Source organism: Sipha flava, unplaced genomic scaffold, assembly GCF_003268045.1.
Source record: "Sipha flava isolate LNK unplaced genomic scaffold, YSA_version1 85_pilon_pilon, whole genome shotgun sequence".
NCBI classification, from domain to species: domain Eukaryota; kingdom Metazoa; phylum Arthropoda; class Insecta; order Hemiptera; family Aphididae; genus Sipha; species Sipha flava.
Window position 1 is genome coordinate 1,366,067 of NW_020273627.1, and position 18,581 is coordinate 1,384,647.

An 18,581-nucleotide genomic window follows, 5' to 3' on the forward strand; every position below is an offset into this window, starting at 1 on the left:
GTGAGTTCCCTGTAAGAGAGGGGAAAGGGATGAGGTTTTCGACAGCCGTGCCCACATTACTATAACATTCTCTTATCTCGGATTATCCAGACGTTTAAATGCATCAATCATTTTTTGTTTCCTCTTGTTGCGATTCTTGTTTCCCTACTATATGCCCACCTCTCTTCTCCACCCGGTGCAAAGTCGTCGAAACAGCGTATATGTGTATGTGTGTTGTTTTTTGTTTTTTGTTTTTTGAATTATGTATTTTAATTATTATCATTATTATTATTATTATAATTATTATTCGGAACGTTTTATCTACATAAGGGTGAGTGAGAGAGTGAGAAAGAGAGAGGTTGAATAACATACCGTGACGTATATGCAAAGTTGTCGGCTAATTTAATTTGGGCATTTGACTCGAGCGGTATACTGAGTGGTTGGCGTGCGAAAACAAAACCCTTGTGCCCAATAACGCAATGTTGCTGTTCGGTGAAAAAAAATCAATTCGTTTTCGTTAAATATTGTGTAGTGTAAATTTTTATCATTATTATTAATTTTTTACCACAAGTTTCTTTTTCCACATATTTTCTAAAAACATTTTGACAGATTTTCAACTGGCATTTGATTTTCGACGTTTAGTGAACATAATGTACATGCTGTAATACACGTACAAGTTGTAAAAAATCTAACGCATAGTGTTTTTCAATTACTTTTTTAATTCGAGTTATGGTGAGCAATTATATTTATCAAGTTCTTTCGATTAATTAATGACTCGTAAGCCACTGTGACGTGATTCTAAAAATACGGTTTATTATATAATATTATAAAAATAAAACGCTGTTTAAGGTAATAATCGTTTATGCGTGCATCGACATTAACGAAACTAATAACAGCGATGTTAAACATAACAATTGTAAGCGAGAGGTAATGCTGTAACGAATGATGGTAATATTTTGTGAAATTTATCGTAAAAACGAAGTAAAATCATTGACCGCATTTTTGTTCACCTCATGATATTGTACAGTTTAAATTGTATTCTTTTTTTTTTATTTATTTTTATTTTTTTTGCAGATGCAGTTTTATTTAAATTGCGTTCACCTATAGTATAATTATTCGCATTCCTGATACATGTTTGTAAAATTCTTCGTAAAATGTAATGAATAAATAAAACATTTTTGACATACCTTTTGTGAGAATGGTTTTAACTTCACGGCTAAGTAGAAAACATATGCATAATGCGCCAAACACTGGAGTATTACAATGCACCTATTGATAAATCCTTTAAATTCATACATATATATATATATATATATATATTTATATATCCATCCACTTAAGTTTAAAAAACTTAAAAGTAAACTTTTTTCTTTATTTCCTTTTTCTTTTATTTTCTATCAATATTCTTTGATAAATTTAACATATTGTGTGTGGGGGTTTTTAAAATGCACACAAAATTGACAGAATTGAATAAGGCAAATGGCTTCTTTTGTGACTTTCTAAGTTGAGGAATCCATTACAACATCTAAATCCGCCGCACGTTGCCGCCGCCACACGCGTATCATATACATATTATGTTTAGCGTGCATGCAAATATGCACCTACATCTTCGCAAATCTTATTCTCACAGTTGTTTTTTTTTTCTTACTGCTTCCTCGTCCTCTTGAAAACAGCTTTACTACAACACTTTTTCGGATTTAAATAACATGCTTCAGTCGGTGTCTTTACGTACATATCAGAGCAGTCGGAAAGGAAATAAAGAAAGAAAAATAAAAAAACACATCATACCATTATTATAATACAAAATGAATTCAAACCTAAAAAAAAAATACCGAACCTGCACTACGGACACAATAACTGCTGCACCGGTTCGTGTAGTATACTTAAACGTTATCGAATCACACCGTATTACGCGCGTGTATTGAATGCTGCGACAATAGTCATAGGTAGGTTTTAGGTGCACGTGGGCAAGTCAAGCCGTGTTTAGGAATTCGATTTGTATGGAATTCCCAGGAAAAATGCATATAAAAGTGTACTAGAAAATACAACCGAACCCTATGTGTACACTGATCACATGATATGTCTATAGCAAGATTGGTGAAATCAAATTGGCCGAATTTATTCTTACAATTCATCGGAACGACTACGAAGCGATAGATACGCGTTTCGTTCCGATAAATCGCCTTAACACCGGCCAAGTTGTTTTTCGTTGCCATACACACTAGGTAGGTTGAATTAAAGTTAAAAAAAAAAAGAAAAAACTATTGTTATAATAAAACAACATGAAATGAAAACAAAATGTACTATGTTATAAATTGCAAGTTATTCAACAATGAAGTTGAAAAAAAATCGAAATTCTGGGCTGCAATTTCATCGAAACGGATTGACTCGATTATTTTACCATATATCTTGTTACCTATCGTTGGTATTACGTCTTAAAAGAATCTATGATGTGCCTACGAATTTAAATCGTCTAAACATTGAATGATTATTTCCAATCAGTTTTTATTTTATTTTTATAAATTTATTATTATTCAGCTTTACGACATTGCATAATAAACGCATTTAAATACATATATACACACTTTAAACGAGCCAATGGTGATAGTAGGCTTTCTAACTACAACATTTGTTCAATTTTAGTTGATGAGTATCTAGTACTTTCAAACACATATGTATATCTACAAGTATTTTAATTGTTTTAGCCATTGAAAGCAATTGAGTTGAATTATATTATGAAAACATTAACCAAATAATATTAAAATACCACACTAGAAATAATGAGAATGCAGTAGTTTAAATTAAACTACTGTTTCAGATTACGATATTAAATGCACACAATTCAATCATCCTTTTATTAATATTCAAAACACAATAATGATTCGATTGTAGTATTGTGGTTTTGACCACTGTGAATATTGTTTAACGGTTGATCGCTACATTATGCAATTTAAAAATCGTCAGACAGTATGATAGTATATAGAGTGGATGAAAATATTTATTCTTCGACTAATACTACCAAATCAAAATAAAATGTTGACGTCTAATGGTTTGGCTTCTATAGTAGTATTAATATTAGTAAAAACCAAAAATAAAAAAATTAAAAATAGCAAGTATAATCCTCATAATCTTAAAACAATAATACTTATCAATTTAACTGAATAATTTATATTATTTTTGTGAACATTGGACGATTAAGTATTACCATCGATTCTTTTAAATTGCTCATAAATTATATTTTATAAGATATATGACTTTGGGTTTCTATTTTTAAAACGAAAGAAGAAAATAACGAAAACTATTGCAAAAATTAAAACATTGTTATGAAACAGAATGTTTCTATTTCGTTTAATTTCGATTAAAATCTAAGACCAACATAATCCGCTTAGACTTGAAAGCTAGTACTTTAATTTTATTATGATTTAAGTAATTGTCTTTACTCTTATAAACTATGAAAGAAACTGCTCTATGTCTTACATGCATAAAATGTGCAATTAGTCATTATTGATTCGGCATCGACCAAAACATTATATATTATTATTCGTTTGAATCAAAATCCGTAGAACTTCTCGTCATTCTTGAGTGTAGCAAACACGTTCATGTATATTATACCATAGCGTCTGCTCGTAAACAATTCCATCACGATGCGGTGGATTCATTATTGCCAACTGGGCTGCCGCCGACGCCATTCTATTTACTCGATGGATTAAAAAGCAATAGCGACCGACCGCCTTTTTCGGTGTTCCCTATAGAGCGTTCTCTTTCTCTCTCTCTCTCTCTCTCTCTTAGTCTACATTTCTCCCACATTTGTTCTTCCTCTTCTTGATAACCTTCGGCAAAGACTTTTATCCTCTTTTTATACGAAACGGACCTTTCCGACAAAGGCGATATCTCAAGTCTCCCCTCCGCAAACCAGCCCCCGCCCAACTACTTCGTCGACAAACAGTACTGATGTAAAAAGCGCGTGCGTTATAAGCAACAAAGCAATTACCCGCCGCCGCCACTATACCGGATATAATATGTTTTAGCCGTTGATTTTAATGTACCATGGCGTAATTATTATATGGAGTACGCGGCGTTCGCGGGGTGTTAGGCGACAGAGAGCGGAAAAAATGTGTTACGCCGGGTAGTCGGAAATACTTATTTACAACTATATGCACAGGATATGTATAACATATACGTATATATAGGTACACCTTTGATATCGGTCGATGCCGGTGACTTTGATTTGCTTTGTACTTGATGTTATTGTACTTCGCGCGGTATCCGAGCAAATGATTTCGCGAAACGCAACAATCGTAAACGCGAGTGCTTGAAAGTTCGACGTTTCGTGATGACGTTGAGACGTAAAAGCCATGTGTAATGATGACCGATCCTGCGCGCGTGTTCAAATTACCGCGCCGCTCGCAGAGCACGTCCGGTGTTGATTTCCCCATCCGTCCGTCGCGAGCGGACATTCGATCGCGTAAGAACGACGATCTCCTCCCGCGGTTCACTCCTCTACCGTTTGCCACTCGTGTTTAACCGCGCTCGACACGAGACTTCCGCACTGGACACTCGCCGATAAGACGGTCCTGTGGTGACGTTTTCGGCGCGCGCGATGACGAACGTCCTATCGGGTCCTGTCACCTGCGTTGTCTCCGGGGCGTTCGGGGTTTCCGACGGCTGTGCTATCGGTCGCTCGTCGAAACGTTTTGCGAAATGGGGCGAACATCGTCATCGTCGTCGTACGATCACCGCGCACACAATGCTGTGATGGATACACCGTCATTATGTCTTCCACAGCGATTTCCACGGCCGCCCATTCTTGTACCGAAAAGATCGTTAAAAAAACAAATGGCAATTTTTATCACGTTCCACCGCGGTGATCGTAGACCGTGGCGTCACGAGACTACCATTAATGGTCACTGCTTTACCACGTGTTCTACGAGCAATCGACCGCGGTTCAACTCCTGACGATCGCCGTTCAATTCCACGCATTCCGTACACGCAGTACTGCAACGACGACAAACGCTTAACTAGATGAAGAGGGGATGAAGATGGTTCAGGTTTTTGTACTTCTTTGATTTCTATATACTTAATTACTAAGTGTTTTTATACTATTTATGCTAAGATTCGATAACAATTTACGGTTTTTATTATGTAATACAAATGGCCATACCTTAGGTTAAAAAAAACATATTAGCTACTCTACGTAATCATAACAGTGCCAATGCAGTGAAATTTGTCTTAACGGACCACGAATAAACCGGAAATCTGTCTTTAACAGAAATGATATCAGGTCCCGTCACAAATTATATTGTTAGAAACCCATCAAAAACGGAATATTTTTAAATTCTTATCTAAGCGATTGTGCCATAAACAGTTTTTACTGTAATTTTACTTCTTCCGCTCAAACTTTAAAATAAGAATGAACTTAATACTACTTGGTATAATAATAATAAATGACCTAACATTCTATATATACATATATATATATATATATATGTATATAGAGAATGTATATATATATATATATATATATATGTATATAGAGAATATATATATATATATATATATTCTCTCTATACAATCATTTACTGAATTATAAACGTTATTAAAAAGTTTTAACAATTAATATTACTTAAAATGCAAAACCAAATTATTTGGAATGTTCTGTTTCTTCGATTTAGTAAAGATATTTTACTTGAATAATACTCGTAAATTTTTATTCATCGTCTTAGTTTGTATACTATTTAAACTTGTACTTGTCGGATCTGTTGATCTATATGCATTCTGATTATTATTTTGACATGAACACAATTTCTTGATGTACAACTAGTTATTAATAATATTATAAAAATTACACAAAAGTTTAAAAAATTATTCCCTACTGTTATGTGGTAGCGTCTGTAAACCTAACTGTATTTAAACAATTAAATTAAATTGTAACTGGGAGTTATTAAAAACTTTTGATGAAGTCACTTTTCATCGTAATCTCATTTTACACAATATTACATCTACTGTTTTAACTTGACTCAGGTTGCGTTCTAAAAGTGTATACTTCAATTTACAAACCATCATTACGCATTATGTATAAATAATAAATTTTAATATCTTTGTTTTATATAAAATAGACAAAAATTATACTTACCTAAACAATTTATTCAGTTGTATACATTGCAACTGATTATTGTTAATATTTTCATAAATATTAATATTATAACTATAATTCAATATTTATATTTAAATGTTATCTTTCTACTATGTGTGAACACGAAATATATTCAACTATCGTGATAGATTAACATAATTTAAACTACAAATGAAAAATAGATCAAAATATAATACGCGTACTTTTTATTATTATTGATAGTTCTGTCAAACAAACAAATGCTTACTTCTTATACATCTTATAACTGGTTAAGATTATTGTCTTATACCTACATAGCCTAATAGTCTAAACATTATAATATTGTACTTTAGTTTTAAGATTAATATGCAGTTGTAATATTTCAATAAATAAATACCTCAAACATCGAACAAAACATTTATTTTCTTTGTTTTTATTTTTTGTACTTCCAAAAAAGCCAAAATTTCGTTTTTGCAGTACAAAATATACCAATATATATGTATATATATTTACAGTCTTTCAAATTATATTTCCAAAATAAAAAATTTAAATGATAAAAAATGTACCTATGTCAAATATCTTCATTTAGTTTTATTTTGATTATACTACTCGTTATATTTTATAACTTCTGCTCAAGAAACAATGCCAAGAATTGTAAATGAAAGATTATACTTATCACACAGATTATGTAAATCACTTAAGATAATTTTTCGTTGTAGACACACTGTTTAACTCAAAACCTTACTTTTTTGTTCCTTCAATTATTATTATTTAAAAGGAAAAAATGACTAAAAAAGAAAAAAAGAAAGAAAAAAAGTACGCGACGAAATTATAAAGTAAATAATAATGAATAATCATTGTCTTGATCAGCTTTAAATATTTTAACCGTTGTTCCTGAGGTTCCTTTTGATTTGATTAAAATCTTAAGCTTCGTTGGCGTTTCAATTAGTACAATGGTTAATGATGAAAATGCCAATGAAATTTTAAAATAGATATTCCAATGAATTACTAATAAAATGTTAAATTGAAGATGCACAATATATTATTATGCCTATTAATAAAAAATAAACGTAGTACATTTTTATTGATACTATAAATTCTGAAATTAAAACTAATTTGATCAAGTATACATTATGAATAATTAGTTCATTTACCTTTTGAAATAAAATTGAAGCTAAAAGGCTATTAATTAAAGTATTTTAAAGTTCATAAAATAAAAATTCACTATTATTGTTTATAGGAAGAAAAAATATAACAACATCATAGTTACAACTATGTCATCGATTTATTAAATTTAATAATAATTAATGCTTAAAAGCACTCACTGGTATTACTAAACTAATTTTGTAGTATTCTGAATTAAATAAATACATTAATTACGAAAATATTATAACTCAATTTTATTTTCCAAAGTAGTATAAATGTATTGAAAAAGTATGTAAAATAACCATATCACATACCTGTCACTGTTATACATTTTAAAGCGATTTACAGATTTCAAATATAATATTTTATGTTTCTCAACAAAAATAAACTTTTTTCTACGTGTTGTAAGAAATATTTTTTCAAAAAATTTATTCCTCAAAAACTACCTTATTTAGATTACTAGTCGAATGTATACCTACTCCGTTCGTATGATAGGATAATACTCTATGAGGATTGAAGTCTTGGCTTAAATCCTTCACTTAGTACACATTTAAAACCCAAAATTATAAATTATTATTATTTGCAGCCATAGTTAAAAATTTGCAAGATTATTAAATAGTTATATGTAAATATAAGGTACACAAATACATAATATAATGTAAATACCAATAATATACATATACTAATGGCCTAGTTGTCGATGTATTTTTGATATCAATAAAAAAATACATAATATGTATTCAGTGTTGAATTAATCGCTAAGAATTCTCTGGTTCATTTTCAAAACTAGTCTCTCATTATTCAACTAGCATACACGAAAGTACACGAAGTATGTAACAACGTATTATTATTATGCAATAGTAAAATACATAAGCACATATTGTTAATTTCAATTAATTAATACAACGTAAAATGTATTGTTTAAAAATTTAGGTATGTAGATATTGTTGTATTTACTGTAAATATATTTGATTTTCTACGCTTTCTAGATGCATTGTCAAGATGAAAAGCAGTAGGAGAGAAAAGTTATAATATTTTCATTATACATAATAATGTTTAATTTATTGTAGTATCGATAACATCATGTGTCATTCGACTTCAGTGATTATAACTGTAGCTAATAATATATGTTAGTTTTCATTTCCTGTAAAAAAAATTTTGGTGATTTCACACATCCTATTGTAAGTACACGAAATTATCATGGATATATAAGACGACATCCAGAGTCATCTAAAACCGTAGCAGCGAACTTATAATGATCACGATTCACCAAATCACTGGATACGCAAAATTTGTAGAACTATATTTTTGATTTGATACCAAAACGTTTGTTTTACTATTTATCGAATTATAATTTATCGTGTAAATATACAATATTAAAATATACAACATACAAGATAAGTTCATCAGAACGTTGAACATACCGTGTTTAAAAACGTAATGTTTTATCGATTGGTATCCGAGCAAAATTCGAACACGGAAATGCAATACTAAACTAGGTATTCATTCGATACAGCCACTCTTGTTTGACGATACAAATATAACGCGCGGTTTAAATCCTATTAAAGTATACCTGCTCGCCGGATACTCGTGTGCTGCGCAGACACCGTAGAATGAAACCGACTGTATGATATCAGCTGCAATAATGAAATAATCGTTATTTTATAACTCTCACAACATTCGAGAGTCGTTAATAACCGTAACACAATGCGTTTTGGGTGTTTATTGTTGATAAAACGTTTGCACATCTGAACAAATTTAGATCCTATTAATGAACGCGCACACGTGTACACGTACCAGTTTCCGGTAGTAAGTTTTAAGTTCGTGAAGCTTTATGTAGCCTCACATGCGTAATATTTAAAAAAAATAAATAAATACAAAATAGCACACGCGTATAATTTGTATTAAAATAAATATTATGATTACAAGAGCGTTAAGCGCCCTTCGTTTTCCACAAGACTAGTATGCGTATGGATAAAACTACAATGTTGGCCAACTAGGTCATCGTTAGCTGGTCTACTACCAGAGTTAAAAGTTAACGAAAATATTTTACACGTGTTATACGACGACATTCGCAATAAATTTACCATTAAAACAATGATCGAGGCGAGTGTCAGCGATCTGTGTGTTACAACGTTTGAAGAGTTTCGATGATACACTATACTGCGACAAAATTTACTGCAATCTGCTTTTTTAAATGGCAACGATACCAGAGTTAACACTTTGGACATTACAATATTATCGTGTTGCGATTTTTATTTTGCAAAAATTCAATGGGTGTATGTATCTCACAGTAGTCTCTGGATGGGATTAGGTTGATGAACGATAACTTACTACGGAATAACCGTAGCGGTATCCATACGTATCGGATGATGACCAATAGCATTTCGTCGTCCAACGTATAGTTCTAACTACTGTGAAGACGAAACACGGACTCATGACATCCGATGGCGTGGTATTCTATTATGAGTAAGATGATTTGTGATGATAACACATTTTGACAAAATCCTGTCGAGCGATGAACCACGTAATAACTGATGCTTACTTTACTGAACCGTTTAGTCACGAAAACGCTATCATTAATTAGACGATCATTAGTGAGAGGGACGATAATATTCAATAATACCAATCGCATCATCAAAATTCATATTTCGTATAATTGAAATATTAATAATTGTAATAAGATCATTTTTATGCAAAAATGTAAAAGCTCTTCTGGAAACAGGAAAAATTTGGGAAAGCGGCAGCCATTGGTACGTAATATATCGTCCTATTGATAATCCTTATATACAGCGCTATACTTGAAAAAAAATATAATACTTTTGATGCTAAAGCTTTTGACATTGTCTTATTGAAATTTCTAGATTTGCTTAGGCTAACATAATGTATTCTCGCGATATTAAAATATACATTACATACAATGCAATCATATTATGTTATGTATACCGACGTCGACCAATATAATACAACAAAATTCGTATTCAACATTTTACATGACTGAAATTAATAAAAATATTGCTTTTATATACAAAAACTTGAGAAACAGGATGTGAGCTTGTCCCTTATCCTTTCGTTTATCAGGTAGATTATCATAATATAAAATGCACCAAGCACAAACTTTAAATTTCTGTAGGCTACTTGGATGAATGCCTATTTTGTTACAATGCTGTGTTATTTGTTTATTATTTTAGGAATAACGATGTTTAACAAACGTGGTACGTATAAACTTTGATTCGATGTATTTAATTTATATAACGGATAGTTAAAAGGTAATGTGATTTTGTTTTTATTAAAGTATTACATTGTAATATCAATAAAATTAAATTATAAAAAAAAAACTGTACAATGTGTGTTTACAAATGTACAGTTAAAAATTAAGTTATAAAATAAAATGTTGAAAAATGTACGCGAAAAAAAAAAACGTTTCAACGTTTTTAATTTATTTTCAGTTCATTTTAAAAATAATCTTTTAATCCTACACTAATATTTCGAATCTTAATACCTCTATGTATTAAATATAAATATTTTGTTAAAATATTACGAACAAAAAAATACCATCGCAATTACACATATTTCACAAAATGTAGTTTAAATTTAAATATGGGTCTTCGGAATTTTAAAAATACAACAAATCAAACAATTTTTGAAGTATTAACAATTTATTCAGTATCTACGAATAACTGTGTTTTTACCGCACTTTGCGCCATAATCTTAATCATTTTTATAATATATATGTACCTATAGTATTATATATTATATATCATTTATTGGAATATATAATTTGTTATTATATCATACGTATTATAAAAATGTGTATTAATGAATATATAATATTATATTCAGGAGCATGTCTATATATTTTTCTGAGAGGGAGGAATGAGGATTAATATTTTTACTTTTATTATTATTATTTTTTTTTTCATGTATTTAAAATGTATTTATTTAATAAAATAATAATTTTGGCGTGTATGTTTACAACATTCATATATATATATATATATATATATAATATAATATGAGTATTAAAAAATACATATACAAAAGTCATGTTAAAAAAAAATTAAAATAATAATAAATTATGGTACATTTTGAATCATTGATATTGAAAATTGACCATCTTATTAGATATTGGAGAGTTTAAAAAAATATTCAGGCCTTTTCTTCTTCCACAAATTAAATATTTTTATCGATAAGATGCATTTAATATAATACAATAAGTAATTTAATTCACGGACTACGCTCCATGTTATTTATAGTATTAGATAAATCGAAAATGGATTATATAAATAACCATGTCAAATGTTTGTGATATTAAACTTAAATTGTGTATAAATATTAATCAATACTTTTTTCTGAAATCGTTAAAATTTTGAGATAAGTTTGAATACTTAACCCACTTCCCCAGTCATGCCAATAATTCTATTAATATGTTATACTCGTAGACATAAACTATATACACATTTCTCCCTTCCCAAGTACATTTACTCGTATAGTACAACGACATTACTTGGATTTATTATGTGTGCATTTTTCGTTCTTCTGCATAATGTTTATGTGTGTGTGTGTGTGTGTGTGTGTGTGAAGAGATGATGACGTGTACAATGTAATCACCATAAAGAAATGTATAACAACATACCGTACACCATGAGCTTCTTACGCACAATATTGTCATTATGCTGATGACGAATCATGGGGCGAACGCACAATAAAAACATAATAAAAAAAGACGCGACTCCAGATTTCAATACTACGCTACAGAAAAGTAGCGGCGTAAGAATGGAAAACGTGTGCACAATATATTCTCGAAACGAAATTAACTCCGACAATAAGTTACCCGGATACACATCATATACGTGAAGAATTTTAACTTTTAGCCAGCAAATTTTCACCCCGATCGCTTCTGTATTTACGCATTTACACACGATTTTGAATAGTAAAAAATACGAAATACTATAAAACCAACCGAATCATTTCAATACAAGTAAAACCAGAAATTCAAAAAGTGGCGTACCCGTGGAAGCCCGCAAGGAGTCCATGTCTCGAACACCCATTGGCCATTGATCGTTATTCACATTACATCAATGGCTTCACGACGAAAGGGGCTGACCTACATTAAGGTCTAAGGAGATTTAGTAGGATCAAAATTTATGTCTAGGTACTTCAGTCTGGCCATTTTATAATAAATAATCAATTTTTTTAATTTAGGATAAAAACAACCCTTCATAGTATGTAAACTCTAAAGCGTGGGTCTAAACGATATTTTTAGGGTCCAAATGCCAATAGCATAAAATTTATGGGGCCAAATTACATCTTGTTCATTTATAAAATTATAATAATTATTATTACTGCATAAAACAAGCGACAAACATTCCAAAAGAGCTGATTATAATGGTATATTATTTAGAATTAAGTGATAAAAACATTTATCATCAATAAACAATTTAGTTACAAGCAATAAAAAATAAATTTTTTTTTACTCAAATAGCTCCCTATGCTTTCATTATAAATACAACTAATTGAAAATTGTATCACCGTAAAAACAACAAAAATATAATTAAAAACAGTGCCGGCGCTAGGTACTGCGGGTCCCTGGACATAGGTATTAGCCTTTAGATTCCCAGAGAGGGGCAAAATTCTAGCTTTTTTTAAATAAGGATTTTTAAAAAAAAAATACAGTTTTTCTTTGAATTTTAAACAATAAAAATAATAATAATATTAAATAATTTATTATCAAAATGAATAAAATAATCAATTGTTTAATATCTAAGTATGTGGCCACGGCAGGCAGAATAATACAATATACGACGGTAGACAATACATATTAAAACTAATCCTGATTCCTGATACACCTGATACTACCTATATTTTATACGGCTATACACTTAACTAAAGTGTAATAATAATTTCATAAAATGAAAACTTACTTTTGTGATATGCAGAAATTGTTGAAAAAATACAGAAACGTGCAAAGCGGACTGCGGTCAAATACTCAATTAATATTGAACTTAATGTTAGATTATCAAATAAATATTTTAAGAATATAGCTTTTTTCCCTTCTATAATAATAATAATATTATTTCCAAATAAAGAACAGAGAAAACAATAACTATAGAGATAATAAATATTTCTATTATTATTTATTTTAGGAATTCTACTCGAAGAGTATCGTCAAAATATTACGCTTTCTTTGTATCGATAACAATTTACTTTGTAGTTTTTACTATGGCTAAATTTTGATATCGTTTTCCAAATAATTGGCGATAGGCTTAATATTGATTTATAATTTTTTGATATAAATTATCAATATGTCTCACAGTATTAAGATGATAATTAAAAATCACGGGGCCCTTTAACAAGCGTGGGGCCACGGACAAATGTCCCATTTGCCCTCACTTAGCGCCGGCACTGATTAAAAATGTATTTATAAAATATTAAAAAGTAACATAAAAATCGTTTTTTTGCTCTCCTGAAAACCTTGATACCTATCACTTAGCCCCTTTTTTTCTTGAAGCCATCGACATATATTCGTTTTGCTCTTAAGTTTAAAAAACTTTTCTTTACTTCTGGTTGACCAAAATAACTTACTGTTGTTCTTTGCAAGAGTCTTCGTCCATTGACTTTCAGGTTGTTGACAAAATTTGCGATGCGATGAAATATTGATCATTTTGAAATGCTATTATAATTTTTAGATTTAAGTTAAGCTCTAGTAAAATAATAACTTAAAAGTCTTTATATAAGTCAATATCTTTCTTAAATTTTTTTAGCTTGACAATCCACATCATGAACATAATATTTTATTAATAAACAATGGTTTAAAAAAAAAGATGTCGTTGCCGTACATTTATTGATGGTAAGTGCGAGTTTGATTTTATGTACTTCATATTTTATTCAACTCGTACTTCAGGATTGTTTATGAACAATAATTTATTGATCTTTAAATTGTACACGCCATAGTGTAGATTTTTACACCTTAAATTTTTACACGTTAAAAAATTAAAATTACTAGGCAATGGAATCATGTGAGTAATTAAAAAGTTTAAGCATGACGTTGAAGTCTCTTTAACCACAAAACGTCAAATTAGTTATAACAAAAACGACAGTTGTGTCTATAGAAGTTTTAAGTGTGTAAAAGTTTAAGAAAATATCAGCCACAGATAAATCAGTCATCCATGTCTTTGTGAACTATTTGTTATATTATATTTTCATGCGCTTTTATAAAGTCTTAACCACTTTTGCTATCAAAAACACTTGAAAAGCGAATCAAACGAATCATACTTTACGTAAATACGTATAATATATATATCCAGTTACGAATCACTATTTGATAGAAATTGACATACATCACGGAATATCATAAAACATTTATATAAGTATTATTATATGATAGACTTCAGTCTAATGATCAGTTATTCTTTTGAATTCAACTATAATTTATACGGAAACGATAAGTGATAGCAAAAAAAAAAGTTATATTGCTTTAATTTAATATTATTAAGTATTTATATAAGTTTATTGTAAAAATACTATTGCATTAGTTTTGACATTTTCTTATGCATAAAGTACATACGCATACGTATGTTTTTGTGTGTTTATAAGTTGGTAAGGGTAAAATTTAAACGAAAACCCAATAATGCTAATAATAATAACCCAATAACTCGGTAAATCATTTTTTTTTTTTTTTTTACAATGAAACATTGTTATCTTTCAGAAATAATCATTTGTAGTGGTCGTTCATTATTTACACTTAATTTATAAAACTAAGAAATTATTATAATAAGTAAAGTATAAAATTAAATTCAAAGAAAAAAAATTCTCGATTTCAAAAAGGTGAGTAGCATATTGTAATTTACCCTATATAATATGGTACTCTAAAAATAAATCAAAGATCCGATCTACTGAAAAAATATTTTTGTTGTTACTTACATTTCACGCTGATACTGCCGTTCAAAAAAATGAATGCAATAACAATGAAATTGATGTTATCCATTTTCGAACCGGGTACTAGACGATTTGTTTCAACGCTTAATTTCGATGTAACGATTGTATTCTTTAGTCATTTCAAACGCCATTTTTCAGCCACAAATAAACTGGAATGCAAAAATATAAATTAAAAAATTAAACATCTTTTGACTCTTTCATAGCAATACATTATTAATATATATTTTTAAATTAATTCTAAACTTATTTCGTATTGTAGTAGTATTTTAATAACAATTTTTGATAATTAAAACTAAGGATACCTAACCATGCATATAGAATTATGAACACTATTATCGACACTATAATATTATAATTAAATCACTGTGAAAATCTACACGTGTAGGAAATAAAAAGAAAGTTGAAATATTAATAACCAACAAGAAAATATTTAATTTTTTTTTTTACTGCTATTTGTCTACATCATTGACCTATTTTCTTCCGTTAGGATATATATCATTAACCACTACTGCATAAACACCCTCGTATTATTAAACTGCAACACACGTCTTATAGTTGAAGCAAAACGATGGCGGTGCTGCGGCGGAGCGAACACGATAACGTGAAAAAAATCGAATAAAACGTGCCTATTTAAATTATAAATTTGTTCCCCATTTAGTTGTTTTAAGGTATTCCAAGCTCTTTTGACATTTCGGGTCATGTCCATGTGTTCTACTAGTGATTTCAATTTCTGTCTTCTGTTATCGTTTACCAACTACATCAAATTATATCCAAGTAGTATTGTATTAGCAGCGAAAGGGTCTCTATAAAATTCTTATTTGTACTTTTTGAAAGTCCTTGCAGAGAGTTTGTCAAGTTTCGGCAAATATTGTGATCTACATCCTCTAAGAATGTATTTCTTGAATATTTCTTTCTTTAAGTTAACAAAATTATCGTAGTTTGGTAGTGTGGGATCGATTTGTTGAATTTTATTTTCCAAAACTTCCGTAAACTCATTCCACTTAGCTTTTTTGTAATTAACTCTTCGTTTAAAAGGTACGCTCTATGCCCTAACGACAGCGTGGGTTTGCAGGCATACTGGTCTATGCTATGTATCGGTTCCCCTATGTATTTTAAATTTTGTTGTGCAATATTGTTAGATACGAGGATGAGATCTGGATTGTAGCCTTTTTTCCAGCGTTCGCTATTAAAGGAGTATGGTAGCTTAGGGTCATGTATCAACGTTAGATTTTCTGCTTCTGACTATGCTTCCAACTTTTGTCCATCTTGATTTGTTTCCGTATAGCTCCAACTTACAATGTGGCTATTAAAATCGCCTATTACTATATTACTCGTATCTCTTTTAAAGTTTTTGGGGTTTATATATTCGTCTGGTTGGGCTAGAGGTTTGTACATTGATGTTATTGAGAAATTCATTAATACAATGGTAATTATTTCTATATTATTTACTTGACTAGATCCTACTAACTTTAAGACTAGATTATGTTTCGTGAGGATTGCACTTCCATATTTTATATGTGGTAGTTCTAATGCTATTTGTATGCGATTGATGTTTTGGCGGTTGTCATTTGTATCTCTATGTGTTTCTTGGATGCAGAGTACATCACACTTCCATTTAGCAGATAGTTCTGATAGTTCTATTTCTTTGGGACTAGATAGTTCTTCGATGTCAATTGACATAACTGTCAGAGTTGGGTGGCCCTAAAATGGGCCATTTTGGATAAGCATCTTTATTCGCCCGGTGATGATAAGATTGGTTAGCGACATGTCCAGGTTTGGATTATATCGCTATGCAGGGGACGCCTCCTATCATATCTCCCCTATTTTAGATGATAATTATTGTATGCATCCATCACCTTATTCTTATAAATTTTCTTTAGTTGATAAACAAACGTTTTATTGATCAAATAGCCAAATCGTAGTTTTATATTGAACGATTAACAGAATATGTTTTTTTAACAATTGATGGATTCTTCAATATATTATGACATTTTTTTTAGGATAATGAAGGCTTGTGGTTGAAATTAAATTTTAAATTTCACCCAACGCTATAGCATTAAAATCTTTTTTAAATTGTGCTTAATAAAAATAGGCAATTTTAAAAATTAGTTGCAGGATGTCATCACATTTCCACTCACATAATAGTGTTTGAATCTCGTCAACATATCATACACATATATTTGTAACAAGTCACTGTTTGACAACTTGGTGACACGTCTCGATATTCAGTATATAATTATATTATCGCCATGTCATATTACTCGAGAAAAGTAAATTCTCGCTGAAACGCTTAGTTTCGAACACTTTAGATAAACGACGATTGTAAGGCTGTACATCTCATTGAAAATAGTGAAATTTTATTTCGATTTATTTTCGTCAATATTGTATTCGCAGATTTTTGTCAAAAATGAATAAAGCGGAGAACATCTGTTCTCGAGTTAATGCGATATTTCACTCACAAGGAAGAAGAGAGAGAGGGAGAGAGAGAGAGAGAGAGAGAAAAAACCACATCCGTTAATCATTACACGATATGTGCAAGATGTGTTCACAGCCAACGAGACCGGTAGAAAAACACTATGCTACCGGTATTGAGTGATTTAATACATAATATACAATCGTAAACATCCGGATTTAACACAAGATCAGCAACAGGTCGTTTACACCTATGGCGTTAATCCTAACAGTCCCTTTCAAAGTACCTACATACGCTGCATTTGTAAATAAATAATTGTAAATGTTACACAGTAAGTTGTAATTTATATATATATATATATACATATATGTGTGTGTATGAGTACATAAAGACAAGTAACAAAAATCATACGTATGTATTTCGACGCTACAGAAATATTTAAGAAACACGAATTCCTGTTCACTAATAGACCGAAAAAACACTGAAACTACTAACACCGCGTTTATTATATCCATAGCGTAATTAGTTGTGTTTATTTGAAATTAGAAATCATTCAGCTAAAATAAAATCTCATATAATGTGATTTTCATGCAAACCCATCATCGACATATTGTTATAAATGTTTAATATTTATCGCGAACCAAAAACGCTACGCAAATAATGAAAAATCTATTATTATTATCTAATGTTAAAACATTAATATTGGTTTTTTTTTTTTAGTCTTACAACTTGAAAACTATAATTATATTTATTGTTAAAAAGAACGTTACTCCACTAAAAATATATTGTATTCCTATGAAATTATGTTGCTGTGAATAGGTTCAATTTACTTGAATTAACTGTAATGGTCCTAAAAGAACAAACGCTTTTGCCGGGGTTTTTGTATAAAACTATGATGGTTACAGTTCTTTCTTTCTCCTCTTAAACCAGAGTCGGACAACTATCATCTCTTTGACTTATAATCTGCGATGTTTTTAAATAGCTTCACTTTTG

The 18,581-nt window shown here is 30.1% G+C and overlaps 1 protein-coding gene across 4 annotated transcripts in view; it reads right to left on the bottom strand.

The window, feature by feature from the left end:
* The window catches only part of LOC112693348 (lachesin-like), a 142,942-nt gene that overhangs the window by 63,304 nt on the left and 61,057 nt on the right, over window positions 1-18,581 (bottom strand). For all 4 annotated transcript variants that reach the window (XM_025568352.1, XM_025568353.1, XM_025568355.1 and 1 more), the window contains one exon: window positions 15,161-15,324. In XM_025568352.1, the coding sequence (XP_025424137.1) occupies window positions 15,161-15,224 (64 nt within the window). In that variant the 5' untranslated portion in view covers window positions 15,225-15,324. The remainder of the gene's footprint in view (window positions 1-15,160; window positions 15,325-18,581) is intronic.